At 36.1% G+C, this 19007-nt stretch overlaps 1 protein-coding gene across 1 annotated transcript; it reads right to left on the bottom strand.

The window, feature by feature from the left end:
• Nucleotides 1-8355: 8355 nt before the first annotated feature.
• LOC143716389 (mRNA decay activator protein ZFP36L1) lies at nt 8356-11585 on the bottom strand. Its single transcript, XM_077208921.1, has 2 exons — nt 11428-11585; nt 8356-10486 (listed from the first exon to the last, which is right to left on the bottom strand). The coding sequence occupies exons 1-2, from the start codon at nt 11545-11547 to the stop codon at nt 9347-9349; spliced, it is 1260 nt and encodes a 419-aa protein (XP_077065036.1). The 5' UTR covers nt 11548-11585; the 3' UTR covers nt 8356-9346.
• Between the last annotated feature and the right edge of the window lie 7422 nt (nt 11586-19007).

The following is a 19007-nucleotide window of genomic DNA, read 5'->3' as shown; positions in this document are numbered from 1 at the left end:
AAGCCTGAATAAGCAGATATGTAGAAATACATTTATTTTGCTTAGTTTGTTAGTGTAATTACATTTTATTTAAATAATTTTAAATTAAAAATTATATACATTTTAAATATATTCATATTAACAGTATAAATATATTTTCATTTGGCTGCATTCTTATCTTAATTAAATAAATATTTGATTTAAAAAATAGATGTAAATATTTATAAAAATAATTTAATATAAGTATTTATACATACATAAATTAATTTATAATTAGGCTACTTTATTTATTTATTGTACTAATTTTAATTTATCTTTATATTAGTGCTGTCAAATTGATCTATCTCGATTAATCACATCTAACATAAAAGTTTGATAATATTATGTATATTATATATTTTTAATTCCCTTGGAATTAAAATAGCCCCACATCATCACCCTCCACCATACTTAGAGATTGGCATGGTTTTATTTGCATTAAGAGATGATCTTATGGTAAGTACCCCATGCCAATCTCTAGGTATGGTGAAGGATGTGTGATGATGTGGGACATTTTTAATTCCAAAGACCCAGGGAACTTTATCAGGATGCATAGTATCCTGGATCCATTAAATAACTGGCCATTAAAAATAAAAATCTGCCTGCCTCTATGGGAATTTAACATAGGGGTGTCCTGACTAATGCACCCTGTATTTTAAGGAAGAAAATGTATTTATTTAAGATACATTATTCATTCAGAAAGAAAATTGGTGTCCTTAAAGGTTGGATTATTCCTCTTTTTTTATTTTTTATTAAGGCATTAAGATTTTTATTCCTCTTTTTAGTCAACTTTAGCATGGGTGTGTTCACTTATGCTGAGCATTGTAAATATATGCATTGGGAATATTTAAGTGAGGCACATGAGTGCGAAATAAAAAGAGTTATTATTTCCTTTAATTGGCATAATAGGCCTAAACACTTAATTAAATACTCATATTAAATATATTAATATAAACAGAATAAAAAATGTATACAGTAATTGACTGTTTTCATCATGTGCAACATTAAATAAATATTTTAATAAATGTGTTGTTATAAAAAATAAATGTACAGTAATTTGACTGCATTCGTCACGTGAAACATCAAATGGAAAATGTATTTATTTATTTATTGCACTAATGTAGTGTCTACTGTGAATATATCCCAATAGATATTACAGATAGCCTATGCATATAATATATAAAGAATATTAAATAACAATAGACAAACAAACAGTTACAATATACTAAAACACATTTGTCTGCCTATCAAACTTACATAATTTCAACTGTCATTTTCTATGAGGGAGTTTTCTGTTTAAGTGGGTAGCACACATTTCGGAAAACACGTTTTCACAAAGTGGATCGGGAAGACTAAATTTTGCGATTTCCAAATGAGCTTGTGAAGCCTAGGGCACTGGGACAAATCCACACATGCAGTGAAATGTGATTGGAAGCCTAGGCTTTAAAAACACACAGACCTTTCCTCTGGCTGCTGCTCTCTCTCTCTCTCTCTCTCTCTCTCTCTCTCTCTCTTTCTTAAAGCGCTTTCGTCAGCGTTTGTATGTGTGTGTGTTTGTGGGGGGGGGGGGGGGGGTTGCTTCTGAAACACATGTGGGATGTGGAGCTGTGACAGGATCACAAAGAGTGCCATTCAGCCCAGAGAGGCTCTGAAAACAGCAGCTCTCCTCCATCTGTGGCCTTATTTCCTCTCCCTTCACTGCACCTCACACAAACACAAAGAAAAGCTCGAAGATTACACAACCACACTTTGTTTCTCAAGAGGAAAAGGCATCGAGATCCACATGTTTTTTTGAGGTTCCCAACCCCCCTGCATGCACACAGTGGAGTCCCGTGATTTTAAGCAATAAAGGAACACATTCGGAGGTTTTGTGGTGAGGGCATTTCAACATTTTAGATGATAGACTATTATATAACATAAAATTAACCTAACATGAAAAGTAAGTGGTTTAGTGTGGCATGTGCCACATTAAAGGTCTTGACCTTCTCAACTTTATTCAGCAATTAAAATCATTCAATAATATCAACTATTACTGTAGTAATTTTAACAATTTGTTCATTTTGAATATTTACCTGGAAATGTAATGCAATTAAAATGTCACCAATCAATCTGAAAATTTGCTTTTGAATTGTTTGAATAGAAAATACAACAGCTCATATAATATTTAGTTTGTCCAACTCCAACCGTGTCAACAATTTTTTTTTTGTATTTTAACTAGCCTAGTCATTTAAACCATGTTTTAATATATATACAATATCCATTTATTTATTTGATTGTTTGTTTGTTTGTATGCTTGTTTAAAGGTTTATTTTTTTAAGTAATTTAAATTGTGTATTTAACTCGAATATTTATTGCTAAATAAATAAATACATTTTACTACACATAGCAGGGTCAAGCTGGTGTAGGTTTTGAAAAAGCATGGTAAGTTTTGTGGTCACTGAACACCTATCACAGTAAAACTGAATTTACTAAAAACTAAAGGTAAATGTGGAGATTACTGTGGTTTTACTATATAATACCACTGTTGAACTACAATATTTGAATGCAGTGCATTTTTGTCAGTGTTATTAGACAGATATCTGTGATTAAAGGAGGGACAGAGGATGTTCAAACTGACCTCTAAAGAACCTTGGAGACATCCTGTTCAGTCAGAGTTACTCAATCAGCTGTGTAGGGGTTTTTCTCTTTTTTAAATTCACCTCTGTTTTGTAAGTCCTCGAATATGTTCTAAAATTGTTGTCTTTTAAAGTAGCATAATGAAGAAAAAAAATTCCCCTGGCTCTCAAATGACGGCAGCTGAAATAATTGGTGAGTTTCCAAAAACATCAGAAAGTGAAAAATGTCTGTCCCCCTTGTTATTTAAAACAACACCCTAATAAAAATTTACGGAATATCCTAACTTTTTTATGGGAAAGAATAGTTTGTTATGTGAATGGTCCTTTCAGAAATCTTGATTGGAAATCACGCGATTCCCACATTCTCTCAATTTACTGATATTTTAGTATATACTGCAATATATATATGTACAGTTGGGGTCAGAAAATAAATAAATCTGCATTGTTTATCCTTTCATTCAAAAAATGTGCAAAAACTGCCTCTGTTCGAAATCTTATAATGGGCCGTGATTGGATCTTCCATCAGGACAACGGTCCAAAACAAACATCAAAAACAACAATGGGTCACTGAGAACAAAATGAAGCTTCTTCCATGACCATCCCATCCTAATAACAGGGAGCCAATAATTATGTCCATGGTGTTTTGGAGAAAAGCATTTATTTCATAATGTGATTTATGGCACTTCCTCTTTTCTAATGTACTGGATCTGCTTAAAGTAGGAAATGAAGCAAGCAGCAAAGGGAAGCGAAACAGACCAATTGTGACATTAATGAAAACTTGAGATGTTTTTTTCTCTCTTCTGCAGTCGTAAGGTCCCTCCCTCTGTCTAAATTTGTATACGGTTGCAGTTCAGGCCTTCCTGGGGGAACTTATGAACATTATAAAACATGATGGGGAATGCCTAAACATAAATAATTATAGTCCAACCAGTATTAAAGTCTACAATATTATTACTTGTCTTTTAATATGAACTTTTCTATTTCAATATGTTTGCTATACTTCAGCTGACTGACGGCTTCCTGTCATGAGTAAGGTGATCCGGATTTCACCAAGTACAACATGTTCCTGGATCAACATCTTTGTTGATCCTGGAACAACATTTTTATCAACCAATCAGATTTAGGGGACAAGTTTACAGTTTATGTCAAGTTTAGGCTTACAACCAGGGTAGGGTGCATCAGTGTTATCCACGTTTATTGATAAGATTCTAGGGATAAGTTACGGGTAGGAGTAGGTTAGGGCTAAGGCTACATTTTCTGACAGGAATGTTGTTCCAGGAACATAGCTTACTTGGCAAAATCATGATTAAACAGGAAGTACCGTTTAAGCCATAGAAGATGAAATATAATAGACTATGATATAACACTCTGTTACTGATATGATGAGCATTTGAGCACTTTACAGTTTTTCTCAGTCGCTTTGGTGCATTTCTCAAATCATCCTTAATATTTGTAAAGAAGTATGTGCATTCTCAAAACAATACGTACAAACAACACCACACACTGGATTACCTGCAAAATCCTGTAACTTACTCAAAATATTAAGTTCATCTCTCAAAAGTATTTATGTCAATGAACATATCAATGCCATCAGAATAAAAGGCCTTGTCATTGTTCACAAACAAGATAGTCAAAATGCTGTTGCCAATAAAACACTGCACTCTGATAGTTTTACCTTATGTAAGATATGGCAACAGGTACTGTATTGAAATGTAAAAAGCTGTGCTTCTTCTGTATGCCATATCCATTTCAAAAGTACAAATTCACACAATACTGTATGTGAGTTATTGATGGAAAGAGACTGGATAGGATTCACAGTTACACATTTACTAGTGGTCAGACAAAAAAAAAACATTACAATATTATTGTGATTGGAAAATAAAAATAAATAGGAAATACAACCTTTCGCACAAATGCGAAAATACAACATTAGAAAGGCAAACACAGCAAAGACCCTTCAGACAGAGCTTTGCTTGTGCATGCAGCGCTGTATATATGCTTGACAATTGAAGGTTCATGAGATGCAACTTTGAGCTATTTCAGAGAACTGCTTTCTCATTGTTTTATCTACATTCTCTTCATTAGTGAAAGTCAAGATTCACCTGCTCAATTCATCAATTTATGGCACATTTACAAAAAGTCTAATAGAAATGTGTAGAAAATATGCTTGACAGTTTATGACAACTAGATCAATCATTCTGCATTTAATGACTCGTACAATGAACTAATAGCCTAGCTAGATGTTTTTGAGGGGTAAGACTATTCCACAGAGAACTATTTAATACAATTTGAGCAACATGCAACTGATAATGTAGGAAACCACAGACAAATGTAGGCTACATAATCAATTGCATGAATGTACCAAAGCAATCAGAACTTGTTCAAAAGAATGAGAAACAGCTTTTATGATGTGCACTAGATGTGACTAGATAATGTGGAGGTTGAACAAGTAGTTTTGAGAATTTCATTTCTGATCCGAGAAATGCACCAAAGTGACAGAAAAACTGTAATAGAGAACGAACACTATTTGTACATGGGTACACAGTTTATATGACTCTACTGACCTCTGGTGGTTATTTGGTTGTATATAGCTGAAAAGTGGAAGTATTTAAAGTTTGCAAAGGTTCAACCATGCATTCTATTTTACTTTCTTTCTTTAGTGGAGCAGAAAAGATGATGTAGCCTATAGTAAAAACATGACACCTTTCCCTGAGAAAAAGATCAACGGGGACTGAAGTTATCAGTCGCTAACATTCTTCATAACATCCTGTTTATCTAATTTTATACTGTCTGCTATACTGTGTAAAAGTTTGGGGTCAGCAAGATTTTTTTTCAGCAAGGACACATTAAATTGATCAAAGCAATAAAGACATTTATGTTGCAAAAGATTTATATTTCCAATAAATGCTGTTAAACTTTCTATCCATCAAATAATCCAATATATATATATATATATATATATATATATATATATATATATATATATATATATATATATATAAAACAGCATAAAACTTTTTCAACATTGGTAATTAAAAAAATGTTTCATTGAGCACCAAATTAGCAAATTACAAATGATTACAAAGTAAATTTATGTTATTTAAAACATATTTTAAAAATACATAAAAAAAGAGACTTCGTTCAAACCTTCTGAACAAGACTGTATATAATTTAGGACAGAAAGTCAAACCAATTTTTTGCTGTCTAATTCAAAATGTATTAAAAGCGATTTTATGGCTTTTAACCAATACATTTATCTCTTTATCAAACTGCAAACATGGGGAAATAAATATACAAAAATCTAACTATTTTGCCAGATAAACTATAAAACTACAACATATAAAACACATGTGACAACTTCTCCCAACCTTTTGGTTCTCTCTTTTAATGTAGCTAAATCTTGTTTAAGGTATCCTAGTGTGATTTTATAGAGTTTATCTCTTTAAGTTGGTTAAATAAGAAGACACAAAACCACTAGTGAACTCAACATAATAAAAATAATGTCATAATTTACTCACCCTCAAGTTGTTCCAAACCTGTATTTGTTTCATTCTCCTGTTGAACTCAAAAGAAGATATTTTAAAGAATGGTGGTAACCAGACAGTTGACGGCACCCATTGACTTCCATAGTAGGAAAAAAAAATGCTATGGAAGTCAATGGGTGCCCTCAACTGTCTGGTTACCACCATTCTTTAAAATATCTTCTCTTGAGTTCAACAGAAGAAAGAAACTCATACAAGTTTGGATAGATATGAGGGTGCGTAAATGATGACATCATTTTTGGGTGAACCATCTCTTTAAAGGCCAAAAATGATGATCATATTTAAAAAAAAAACATCTAATTAAAAAAGAAAAGTTTTGAAGTAGTGATTTAAACATATACTAGATAGCAATAAGGCTTTTTACTTAACCTTGTAAACCTTGTAAAGTCACATATATCATCCAAACATATTTCAGTAAAATGATTCCTTTGCATGACAATGTTTCATTTCAAAAACTTGCAAGTGTTTCTTTCCCTGCCATTGTCTTACAGTAGCCAGGTTGAGTTCCCCACCCCCAGCTCCCAGTGCACTCCTTTCCGCTCACGGATTCCATTCTACACAAGAGCCTGGAGAGCATATGTTTGACCCACAGTCCCAGTGAATGTGGCCATCTGCTCAGGATTCCATATGATCCGGGCCCTGTGTGAGAATGCGCCTGGCTTTGTAAAAACTCACTAGGCGATGTGGGAGAATCTTCCCCACACACAATAGAGAACAGTAAGACAGTTTTAACCCTTTCCCTGGTTCGCCTCTCTCAAAGGGTGCCTCTCCGAACCATTGTCCTCCCTGACAAGTGAATAGTGAACAGAATCAGTTTCTTGTTACTTAACTGTCAAAAGCTTTCGTGGGATTCAGTTTCAACACTTCATAACACCATTAGGACCTTCCTTCATGCTGAAGCGAAATGGACAAAGTGGGAGAAAAGAAGAAAAAAGTAAACATGTAAATTCAAAATAGAGCCACAGGTTATTCCAGAAAAGAAAAAAAACAATTTTAAAACGAGGATAAATACTGTTTTGTGGCATATAACTCTATATTCGTCACCATCAATTACTTAACTCTAGGAGGGAATAAGCAAATTGGGGGTAAACCATAAAAAACAAAGGGCTTCTCATTTCCATACTAGATGTGATCTGCTCACACCTCCCCCAACCACAAGCCACAGTAAATGAAGAATGAACAAACTCACAGCACTGATAAGGAGATACTAGCCTGCAGTCAAAGTGCAATTTAGCAAATCAAGTCATAACTCACATCCACGGATGAACTACAATAGTCAACATTTGAAGTGGATCAAAGCCTTTAATCAAAGTTATACATGAACTTTGAACAATATTCGTTCTAGTCTTTGGAAAACTTAGCTTAACTTTTTTGATCGACTTCAAATGTTGACTACTGTACTATCGCATGTTGCTCTGAAAATCCTAACATGCTAAATGTTAGGAACTAAAACCTAGAGGTCATCATTACGTTCTCTTTAGGTTTTAAATGATTATTCCAAACACATTATTGAAGTCAGTCATTTTGGAGCTTATTCACTAAAGGGATAGTTCACCTAATAAAAATTAAATTCAGTCATTTACTCACCCTCATGTTGTTCCAAATCTGTATGAGTTTCTTTCTTCTACCGAACAAGATATTTTGAAGAATGTAGGAAACCAGACAGTTTACAAGAGCCATTGACTGCCATACTAGGACAAAAAAAATACCATAAACTGTCAAAGGAAACCGTAAAACGTTTGGTTAGAGACAGTTTTCAAAATATCTTGTGTTCAACAGAAGGAACTCATACAGGTTTGGAACAACATGGTTAATCAAATGAAAGCAATTCTCATTTTTGAACGAACTTTCCCTTTAAAGTTACATTTTTTAGGTAGTCTTTTTTTTGTGGGGGGGGGGGGGGGGGGGGTGGTACAAATCAGTTAATAAAAAAAAAAAAAACATGTCATCCAAAACCTGTATATCTTACTTCTGTGTAACAAAATATTACATTGAGAAATATAATCTGGTCTATTGTTGTTTGGACCTCAAAAACAAAAACTTCAAAATCTTATGTCCCAGAGAAAAAGAAAAAAATCATACAAGTTTGGAATTTAATGGACTTAGTTCACAAACCCTTATTTTATTTTGCATGAACTATCGATTGAAGTTGGTGAAAAGAAACACCTCAAGAGTCAATGTTCATCAACAGGGTTTATTTTCAGTACAAAATAATAGGGGCAGCAGGGAGAAGAAATCAATATATTAAACTTAATACAAACGTCATCAAAACATGTTTTCTATAAATACAATAAAATAAATATAAAAAAGGAAATTAAGTTACTTGAAACTCTCCATCATGTAACACAAAGCCAGCAGGTGCATTACAGACAATCAGATGCAAAACACTGACCAATCAGAACCAGAAAATTTATATATATATAAAAAAAAAGCCCACTAAAGGCTCATACTGTAAATTGGTTTGCCTAAACTCACAATCTCAACAGCTACAAAACCAAAAACTATGACACAGGCAACTCATTCCAAGTAAAGCTCCAACTGTGCACTTCCTGAGGATGGATCCTCAGAAATATAAGGCAAGTAGGTCTGGGAACGAACCAAATGCCAATCTAAAAAAAGAAAAAAGAAAAAGGGAGCCGGAAGACCTCAAAATGATATTGCGGACTAACAAATTAATAAAAATCAATTCTAACTTCGGAAACAGTTGGTTTATGATAGTACACAAACTGTGGAGTAACAAAACAACAACAAAAAAAGTTTGGCCTCTAGTTAGAAAGAGTACAATGAATCTCTCAAATATTGAAAATGACCTTCAAGACCTGGTCATAACCTCTCTTTGGCTATTTCGGTACAACATTTTCGTAAATAGCTGATTGCTAAATGCATCTTAAAAGTTAACAGCTTCATACGTTACTAAACATCTCGATGCCAGAACTTTGCAGCTTGTAGAGTTAAATCTTGTCCCCACTTGTCTTTTCAGTCATCAAATAAAACATGGTGAATCGCTCCACTTAAAAGCACATGAAACCCCACTTTAACGAATCATTTCAACATTCAGTACCTTCAAACAGTACGTTTCACTCAGAGCTTAACTAAAAATGTCAAGTATCAGCCATATAATACATCAGGTATACCACAGTATACAGTTCAGTCCCTGTGAGGAGTGACAGTCTACAGGAAGAAGCTTGTGCTAGTGTTGCTGTGTTCGTTATAGACTGCGTCATCCGGAACTGAAAGCTGGCTGAAGATGGGAAGCCTGCGCCCGTTGGCTTCCGGCCCGAAGGAGGATTCGGACCCGCTCATGCTGCTGGATGAGCTGCAGCTGCCCCCCTCTTGGTCTGAGAGAGAGGTGTGGGATAGACTTCGGAGGCCTAGGGAAATTCCACCGGTAGGACTCTGCCGTAAGCAGCCTTCGGGCTGGGAGGAAGCGAGCTGGGTGGGCGACAACGTGGGCGTCAGTCCCGAGTGAGAGTACCCGGAGTCAGGAGAGGGAAGAAACTGAGGGTGCAACTCTCGAGCCTGGTCCAGAAGGGTGCTGGGGTCTATATCGGGAAAGGCCAAGGAGAGAAGGTCGGACATGGCGCTTGACGGAGTCGAAACGGAAGGCGCGCGCAGAAACGAGGAAGGAGCCAGAGGGGCTTCGAGAGGTTGGGGAGTTGTGGGAAACCCGGCGAAGCTGAAGCTCTGCTTGAGTAGGGGAGGCCGTTGAACATTCGGGTTGGAGGTCTGGGGTCGGGATTGTGCGTAATCGTCTTCGGCATTGTGAACAAAATGGCAGCGGATACCGTAGGGGCAGAAGCCAATCGAGTGGAAAGTGCGGCAGGGTTCGGTCTTATATTTCGGGTGACGGTTGAGGTCTCGCAGTTCGTCAGGGCCGTGCGCAAACTGACACTTGCTGCCATATTTACACAGACCCCTTTCGGCGAACGTGCGGCACAACTCGGTCTTGTAGCGAGATGAGGTGGCTGTGATCGAAGATGTAGAGTTGGAGAGGGAAACCGCACCTGATGTGACTGAAGATTGCTTTAAATGGCTGGGCTCAGCAGAAGACCAACCCAGACTTCCAGTGTTGCCCTCCACCATGCTAACTGAGCGCTCCGACCAGAAGGGCATCTTGCCCCACTTTGATTGAGATGATACTTGGTGGGTGCCCCAGTAATTTGGGTTCATGCTTCCACTCTCAATGCTGTCAATAGAAAGTCCTGAACCAGTGGAGGAAAGTGTGCAGTGACTGTCAGGCTTCCTATATCCCACAGCAGCTGCCTGTGCGGAGGTCTTCATTGGCTCTCGAAGATCAAGATTTAAAAGGTGCTGCAAGGAGAACAACAAGAGGGTTATACATCTTTAAGCAGATGACAGTCTGGGGAGTTTAATTTAAAACCGCAAATATTTGTTTATTGCAGTGAATGCAATTCATGGGGAGTCGGATTCGTTTTTGTTCTTTCAAAAGAAACGATTCAAAAACGAATCGTAGCATCATCGAGTGGTTTCTAACACTCCAACATACATACGCACGCATATTGTCTTAAATTAATAAAATGTTTTTTTTTTTCATCCATTTCATGCGCATCAATTCAGCTGTTACAACTAACCGTAGGTTTTATCAACAGGTTCAACTGAGTCGACTCAATAAAACGATTCGCATGCGCATCGGAGACCATAATTTGCAAGGTTTCAATGAATACAGCAAGAAGAAAACTGCGATTTCAAGTCTGAAAGCATAGTCTGCGTTCTATTCACACATGCATTTAATTTAAGATTCAGATAATCGCAAACCAAGAAGAAAAAAACTTTTCAGCGGCAAGTTTTTTTTTTCTCCAGCTCCGGCTAACGAAGTTGTTTACGTTTGAAAATCAAACGAAGTTTAAATATTTTTGCACTAACTCTCAACAATTCGACAAGCATTTGGCGCTTTCATCTCCTTTGGTTCAAGATTTATACATGCAAAACCAGATCAACATGACTGTATTGTCTTATTGGAATAAAACGGCGCTGACTCGTGGCCCACGTTCCCTCCCTGGCAGATAAGTTGCTAGCAAATTAGATGTCATTAAATTGCTTCGATCAGTACTTCGATCTTGAACCTTATTGAACACGTTTGCATTAGGCTTTATACGTTTCCTGCAGAATGCATTCAGATGCATGGAAAACAACCAGTAATATAAACGTGATTCAAGCCTATTAACGTTAGCTACGTGATGTTTCCTACAAAAATTACACTGTCGTTATTTATTCATAAACGCTAGATTTACCTTGCACAGGACATCATCCAGGTCAATAAATTGATTGAGCGCGTAGGATGGCATAATCCTGAAGAAGACTTTATTTGATGATTCCTCCGTGATCCCACACAACTCCCTCGTAGTTTTCATGAACTTCACGCGCTCGACTCAGCACGTGTTTTTAAGGCTCTTGTACGGCGGCCACACCTCCGCGTTTTCATTGCTCCGCCCACTACACACTGAACTCTACAAAGCGCGCGGATGAGTTGTTTGTGTTTTTTATACCCTATTAGAAACATAAAACGCTTGTTTTCTGTAGTTAATAAATTGAAATAGTGTACTTTATCATCCGATTCTAATGGCATATACTTAGCTGTTGTTGTTAGTAGTAGGCTAACAAGTAGCTATTGGGCCAAATTGTCACAAAAACTCTCCTTGTGTAAACCCACACTGACATATTAATATATATATGTTAAATATACTATTAATATAATATTACATATACCATTATATTTAAATTTGGAATAATTACACATTTTTAATGTTGTTGAAAGAAGCATCTGATGCTCACAAAGGTTTCATTTATTTGATCAAAAATATACAAAAACAGCAATAGGCCTATTGTGAAATATTATGTTTTAAAATAGCCTCAGTGTTCTCTATTTTATAGGCCTGTATTTTAAATTGTAATTTATACCTGTGAGGGTAAGCTGAATGATTACAGAAGGAAATTCTGTGAAATTCAGCTTCACATGAATACATTACAATTGATGATTTTGTGCTCAAGAAACATTTACTTATAATTATCAATGTTTTTATATATATAGCCTACATATTTTTTTTCTTATTTTTTTTCTTGAGCACCAAATCAGCATGTAAAGACTTTCAAAAACATTACAAAATTAATCCTAATCCTAATTATTCCAAACTTCTGACCGGTGCCGTTCATATATTCACTTTATTTATGCATTGAGTCTTACTCTCTTTTACTAGCTATACCCAATTAGTTTAAGAAAACAATGTTTGAGGCTATTGTGACTCATTTGACTGCGTTAAAACATTTGAAGGTTCGATCACGCCACCCTGTTTCTTTCAGAACTGGAGACGACGACCCTCTGAGGTGCTTTGATACGACCTAAGGAAGGTGTTGAAAGTGTCACCCACTGGTGAAGAGGTTGACATTAAAGTCATTTGATATCCCTCTTCCTGGTGACCACAGACATTCTGATCAGCTGATCCTACTGTGAGAGGAGACGTGACTGTCTCGGTGAGCTATGGATGTTTTTAACAAGCAGATAGATTCTCTGCAGGTCTTGGTTTGCAATTATTTTGAATCGAAATAGCCTCTTCATTGAACAATTTATAGTAGTATTTATTATGACATGCATATGCGAATGTGTTTTTCTTTTTTGGGGTGGTCTTCATCAATGGTTACAGTGTAAAATGACCATCAGATCTATTTAAAAGAAGTGCATAAAAGTTCAACTTTATTGGCATCGCTGGTTCCATGAAGAACCTTTAACATCCATGGAACCTTTCCATGGCACAAAAGGTTCTTTAGTGAAAAAAAAAAAGTTTTAGGTTATTAAAATGCTTTTCATACTAAGAAAAAATGGTAATTTTAATAATTATTGTTTAAATGTTTAATTGGTGTCCACAAAAATACTGAGCAGCACAACTGTTTTCAACATTGATAATAATAAGAAATATTTCTTGAGCCACAAATCAGCATAATGATTTCTGAATAATAGCCTCTCTAGATTTTGAGCTTGTTAGGGACTGTAATTTTACTCTCTCAACATAAAGCCGCACTAATAAGATTCCCCCTTTGTTAATGAAAAGCAGAAAAGACCGAAATGGGCAGGGAGGAGGTTCCAACAAACCAATATGTCATCGTATGAAGGGCTTGTTGAGACACAAGGGCTCTTGTGAACTAGCTGACTCCATCCATGCAGCTGTAACTTAACCTCACAACTGAACAAAACAGTTAGTCTGTCTAATACCTATTGTTAACGTTCCTGCAAGACTACAGCTTATAATTAGAAACATACTTTAATGAGGAGGTCAAGGAACCCCATTACCGTCCTAATAAGGGGAGAGAGAAAACAAGTGCTATAGACAGACAGTGATGTAATGGGTCAGTTATGGAGGAATTCATAGAGAATAGACTTGTATAGAAAATAGGCAACCTCAAACTTCAGAAGTACCTGCAACTCATTAGCAAGGCATGAATGATTGAAAACTAAATACCTTGCGGCCTAGAACACTAAACCTGTTGTCTTGGGGTCATTAGAGTGTGATAAACAGACATCTGGTCAGTTTGTTTTGGGTACTCGGAAGAAGCATTAAGGGACTTCGGTGTTTGATGCAATGTTGTTGGCAGGCAGGGGAGTGAGGGCAGGGTGTGTGGGTGTGGGGTGTTTCCCTCCTGCTCCCCTGATTGAGCAAAAGACTTTAGAACATAATGAGTAAAAAAGTTCTTGGGCTGAAAACCTCCCCCCACCCCCAGGGGAACGGAGAAGTGGTAAAAAGGGGGAGGTGGGGCAGGGAGGGGGTGATTGTTTAGGGAAAGGGGAGAGATGGCTGAAGACCCTCTAATCCTTAATCACAACAGTGTCAGGGGGCAAAAAGGAGCATCACCCCAAAAAGACACCCCCACCTTTCGCGGCAGTCATCTCAGATGACCAGAATGAAATTATTCAACAAACCACAGCCGTGTACAGGAATGTGCATGAACAACTACATCCCCAGCTAACAATGAATGTTTTGCTAACTTTCCCATTGAAAAACATTATTTCTAAATGTTTCTAAACGTTCAAAACATCCAGCTCCCTTTCGAGGGAACTCTCGCTGCGTCGATGACTCCTTGAGAACGCCCCTGCGTGATTGCGTCTGAAGCACGTAGGATAACGTGCCCAAGGCATCATTGACGCAGCGTCTAAGATAACTTTGAATGGACATGTAAACATTTTTATTGGTTTAACTTAATTAGTTCATTGAAATTAAAAATTTGAGTTAATACAATGAAGAAGATTTCAACAGGAATTCAAAATATTACGTTATCTGAACCACATTAATTATCTAAGTTGATTTGACAAAAGAAGAAAGTTGTGCTTACAAATCATGAAAACATTTTTTACAGTTACATTATTAGAAGAATGTTTATTCATAACTTAGAGAGAACCTTGTCAATCCCATGTTAGGGTAAACTACATTTATTTAAAGATAAATTAATATGCATTTCATACAAACAATTACTTGAATATATAGGCTACATCAAAAAAGTAAAGTCAAAAAAGTAATGCAAGTGTCGTTATATCATAATGAAGAATAAAAGCCCCATTAAAATAATAAATTAACTAGTTTGGCTTTTTTCGGATGATATTTTTATATATTTTTTTAATATTAATAATATTCAAAAAACTTTTGTCCACCATAAATATCATGTGGTGTGACTGACATACAGGAAAATAAAACATAAAACGGGAAATTATAATAGACCGCTGCAGCCTCGCAAGGCTGTAATGTTCAGATTGCAATCTCATACTTATCCTTAATTTATAATTGATTACATTTGTAAATAAAAATGTACACTTTTATTCAAAGTTACTAAAGTTTGTTATTCCTTTTTTATTCACGGTTACACCACTTGATATTAATCTAAAACTTTTCTTTTTTGAAAATGTTATAAATTCAAAAACATTTGAAACCAACATGAATACAAGGAGTAAAACTTGACGTGTGTTTTAAATGAGATTTTAACGTTTATTTATTTTATTTTATTTTATTTCTTGTGGACACATGCATAACTTCATTTTTGAAGATAAAGAACACAGCACAGAAAACAATGCAGCTAAAAAAATGACCTTTCATTTTAAAATCTCCCCAAAACAGTCCAGAAACTCAACAAGTTTGCTTTGACCTCAATCCATTACCATGCACCACATGCCATTGCAAATGACCTGTAAACGTCCCAAGAATGATGTCAATCAACTTGTAATGGGCTCTGCAGCTGCAGAGGCCCAACCTTGCAAATGGGAAGCCATTACATGACATAAAACCTCGGCTCATGGAATCCAGCGGTCTCGAAACAAACCAAAGCCACAGCAAGCTTTGCCTTGACAGGGATCTCCATCCTTTAGCAGAGCATGAAAAGAATATTTCACACCCGCCTCTCAGGGCTGTTCTCATGCAAATGCGGTGAGAACGCATGGGAAACGCACACGGGCGTGTGTGACAAAAGAGCGTTCAATGGTCTTATACACTCATGTGTAGATCAAAATGAAAGGCCTGAACATATGAGCCATGTCCTTTATGACTTCTAATGATTTGTATAGACTTTATAAGTTTAAACGCCACTGCAAGCATTCCGATGCCCCAAAATTGCATTCCCATAGTTTAGATTTATTTTAAAGAGATAAATCACCAAAAAATGAAAATTAGCCCATGATTGACTCACCCTCAAGTCATCCTAGGTGTATAGGACATTCTTCTTTTCAGACGAATATTATTGCAGTTATATAAAAAAAATGTCCTGGCTCTTCCAAGCTTTATAGTGGCAGTGAATTGCTGTTTCTGTTTTGAAGTCCATAAAACTTCATCTATCAATCATAAAAGTGCATCTATCCATCATTAAAAGTGCTCCACACGTCTCCAGGGGGTTAATAAAGTCCCTCTGAAGTGAATCGATGCGTTAGTGTAAGCAAAATATCCATCTTTAAAACTGTATAAAGTAAAATAGCTTCCGGGCAAACGAACATACAGATTCGACTTAAGTCTAAAGCGCAACTTATGCAAGCAATATGAGTAATATTTACGCTACACCTTGATGTACTACGCTACTTCCGACATCACAAGTTGCGTAAGTTGCGCTTTAGGCGCAAGTAGACTGTGTATTTTCGTTTGGCCAGAAGCTAGAATTTTATTTTGTAAAGTGTTAAATATGAATATTTTTCTTACATGAATGCATCGCTCTTCTTCAGAAGGTCTTTATTAACCCCCCGGAGCTGTGTGGAGCATTTTTATGATGGAGAGATGCACTTTTATGATGGATAGATGCACTTTTATGATGGAGAGATGCACTTTTATGATGGATAGATGCACTTTTATGATGGAGAGATGCACTTTTATGATGGAGAGATGCACTTTTATGATGGATAGATGCACTTTTATGATGGAGAGATGCACTTTTATGATGGAGAGATGCACTTTTATGATGGATAGATGCACTTTTATGATGGAGAGATGCACTTTTATGATGGAGAGATGCACTTTTATGGACTTCAAAACAGAAACGGCCATGCCATTATATTGCTTGGAAGAGCCAGGATATTTTTTAATATAACTCTGATTGTATTCGTCTGAAAGAAGAATGTCATATACACATAGGATGACTTGAGAGTGAGTAAATCATGGGCTAATTTTCATTTTTGGGTGAACTATCCGTTTAAGGACCATGCAGCAGGAGATCTGAAATCTGTCATTTCAGTGTAAAATGTCCCATTATCCTCCACACAGGCTCCACATTAGCATGCTGCCTGCGGAGGGCTTGTGTTTGTTTGTCCTGTGCACTATTAATCTGTTTTAATTTCATTTGCAGGTGCTGAAGCACACACCCCTCTGCATTACCCCTCAGTGTGAGCTCAGCATGGAGGTTTCGGAGTGAAAGCAGACAGACATCCATCTGAGATGTCCCTGTCACTTAAAGCGCCAGAGGATGAAACTGCACAAGTCAATGCTCTCTCATACTCTCTCAGCAAAAATAAATTGTGCAAAAGTTTTTACTTTAGAAGTACAAAAGTGCAGGTTCCTTAAAGGGACACCTTATTTAGTCCTTCAGTTTTATCTTAAGGGTTCAAATGACTACTATAAGGATATGCACCTTCTAGAGGTAGATAAGTAAACTGTTGACCATTTGAGGGTACTGCCCCGGTTACAAGCTGTTGTACCTTTTTTGTTATTTTTATTTTTTTCCTGACAATCAATGAGGCTTAAGTGTGTGGGTGACTTGAGACTTAAGTGTGTGGGTGACTTGAGAAAGACACTCAGCTTTTAGTAATAGTTCAGTTAAAAATAAAAATTCTATCATAAACTTACAGTTCTAAAATACTAAAACTAAATAAAAACTATATAATTATAGTATTTTGGAACTTCAACTTAAGGTTTTTGTTTTTTTATATTTAATTTTATTTCAGTTATTGTTTATTTTATGTGTATGTTTTTTCTTTTTATTTAATGATAAATAAAAACTATCATATGGTTTCAAAAGACTTGGAATATAATAGTACTATAGATTGTGAGGGCCATTTTAGTGGTGACTTTTTGGAGCTTGATGTTATAAATCACTTTCCTCTTTCTCTGCATCAAAGAGCAACTTGGACATTCTTTAAAATATCTCATTTTGAGTTACACAAAAGAAAACAATCATACAGATTTCTAACAACATGGGGTGAGTAAATGGTGACAGATTTTCAGTTTTTGGATAAATTATTCCTTTAAATTAGACTGGACAAGTTTTTTGCGCATACTTTGTAGTGATAAGTATTTTGATGTGTTATTGTTATTTCAACATGCCTAATATGCTGTATGCATATGCACATTTGTCATGTGTTAAAGAGTTTTTGTTTTTTTTTGTTGTTTTTTTGAGTTGTCAGTGATGTGCAAAATGCTTAAAATATTAACATTGAAGACCTGCTATAAATATGTTTAAGGGGGTCAGGTGTTCAGGAAACCTGTTTGAAAACTATGATTGAATGTGCAGTTCCATTTGGCCCCACTAGAGGCACATAAAAGAACACACTTCAGCTTGAAGGTTTAAAATGTATGCGTTTGTCCTTTTAGTGTGGAACCATTCCATCATCCTGACACAAAACCAGGAACAGGTGATGCAGACAAGCCAAAACAATCTGCTCTCAAGACAATTTACAAGGTAAACTATCTGCCCTGTGTGTGTGTGTGTGTGTGTGTGTGTGTGTGTGTGTGTGTGTGTGTGTGTGTGTGTGTGTGTGTGTGTGTGTGTGTGTGTGTGTGTGTGTGTGTGTGTGTGTGTGTGTGTGTGATCTGTGAGGACACAAATGTGTATAATCATAAATGGGTATTACACTGGTATTACAACTTGAACGTGATTCATGAATACATTTCCTGAGTCCTCATATTTCAAATGGCTTTAAAAACTAATATGCAGTGTTTTATTAAAAATGTAAAAATGCAGAATGTCTCCTGTGATAGGTAGGTTTAGGGATAGCGGCAGTGTAAGGGGATAGAATATACAGTTTGTCCAGTATAAAAACCATTACGCCTATGGAATGTCCTCACAAATCACAAAAACAAAGCTGTGTTCGTGTGTGCGTGCGTGTGTGTGTTAATATACTCAGTTAAAAATTTTTATTAGAAACATTAAACATATGTGTGAGCATCAATTATATCCATACTTTCCCTATGTTGAAGAGCTACAGAATACATGATAATCACAGTGAGAGCATATGTGGAGATAGCAGCTAGTCTACTGAAAAACAGTCCTGAAGGGAAAAGGTGTTCAGTTACACTAAAGTAAACAAGTGAACCTATAAGAGAAAGAAAGGCAAACCTTTACCAAACATACACATGCAGTG

Source organism: Siphateles boraxobius, unplaced genomic scaffold (assembly GCF_051911475.1).
Source record: "Siphateles boraxobius isolate OS27281-9 unplaced genomic scaffold, OSU_SipBor_1 6, whole genome shotgun sequence".
NCBI lineage: Eukaryota > Metazoa > Chordata > Actinopteri > Cypriniformes > Leuciscidae > Siphateles > Siphateles boraxobius.
Note: the sequence above shows the minus strand (reverse complement) of the source record. Positions and strands in the feature narration are given on the sequence as shown.

Excerpts from the sequence above, each read along its gene's own strand:
- LOC143716389 (XM_077208921.1), bottom strand. The coding sequence starts at position 11,547 with ATGAAAACTACGAGGGAGTTGTGTGGGATCACGGAGGAATCATCAAAT. Across the intron at positions 10,487-11,427 it reads TGGATGATGTCCTGTGCAAG|CACCTTTTAAATCTTGATCT; the intron begins GTAAATCTAGCG and ends TTCTCCTTGCAG.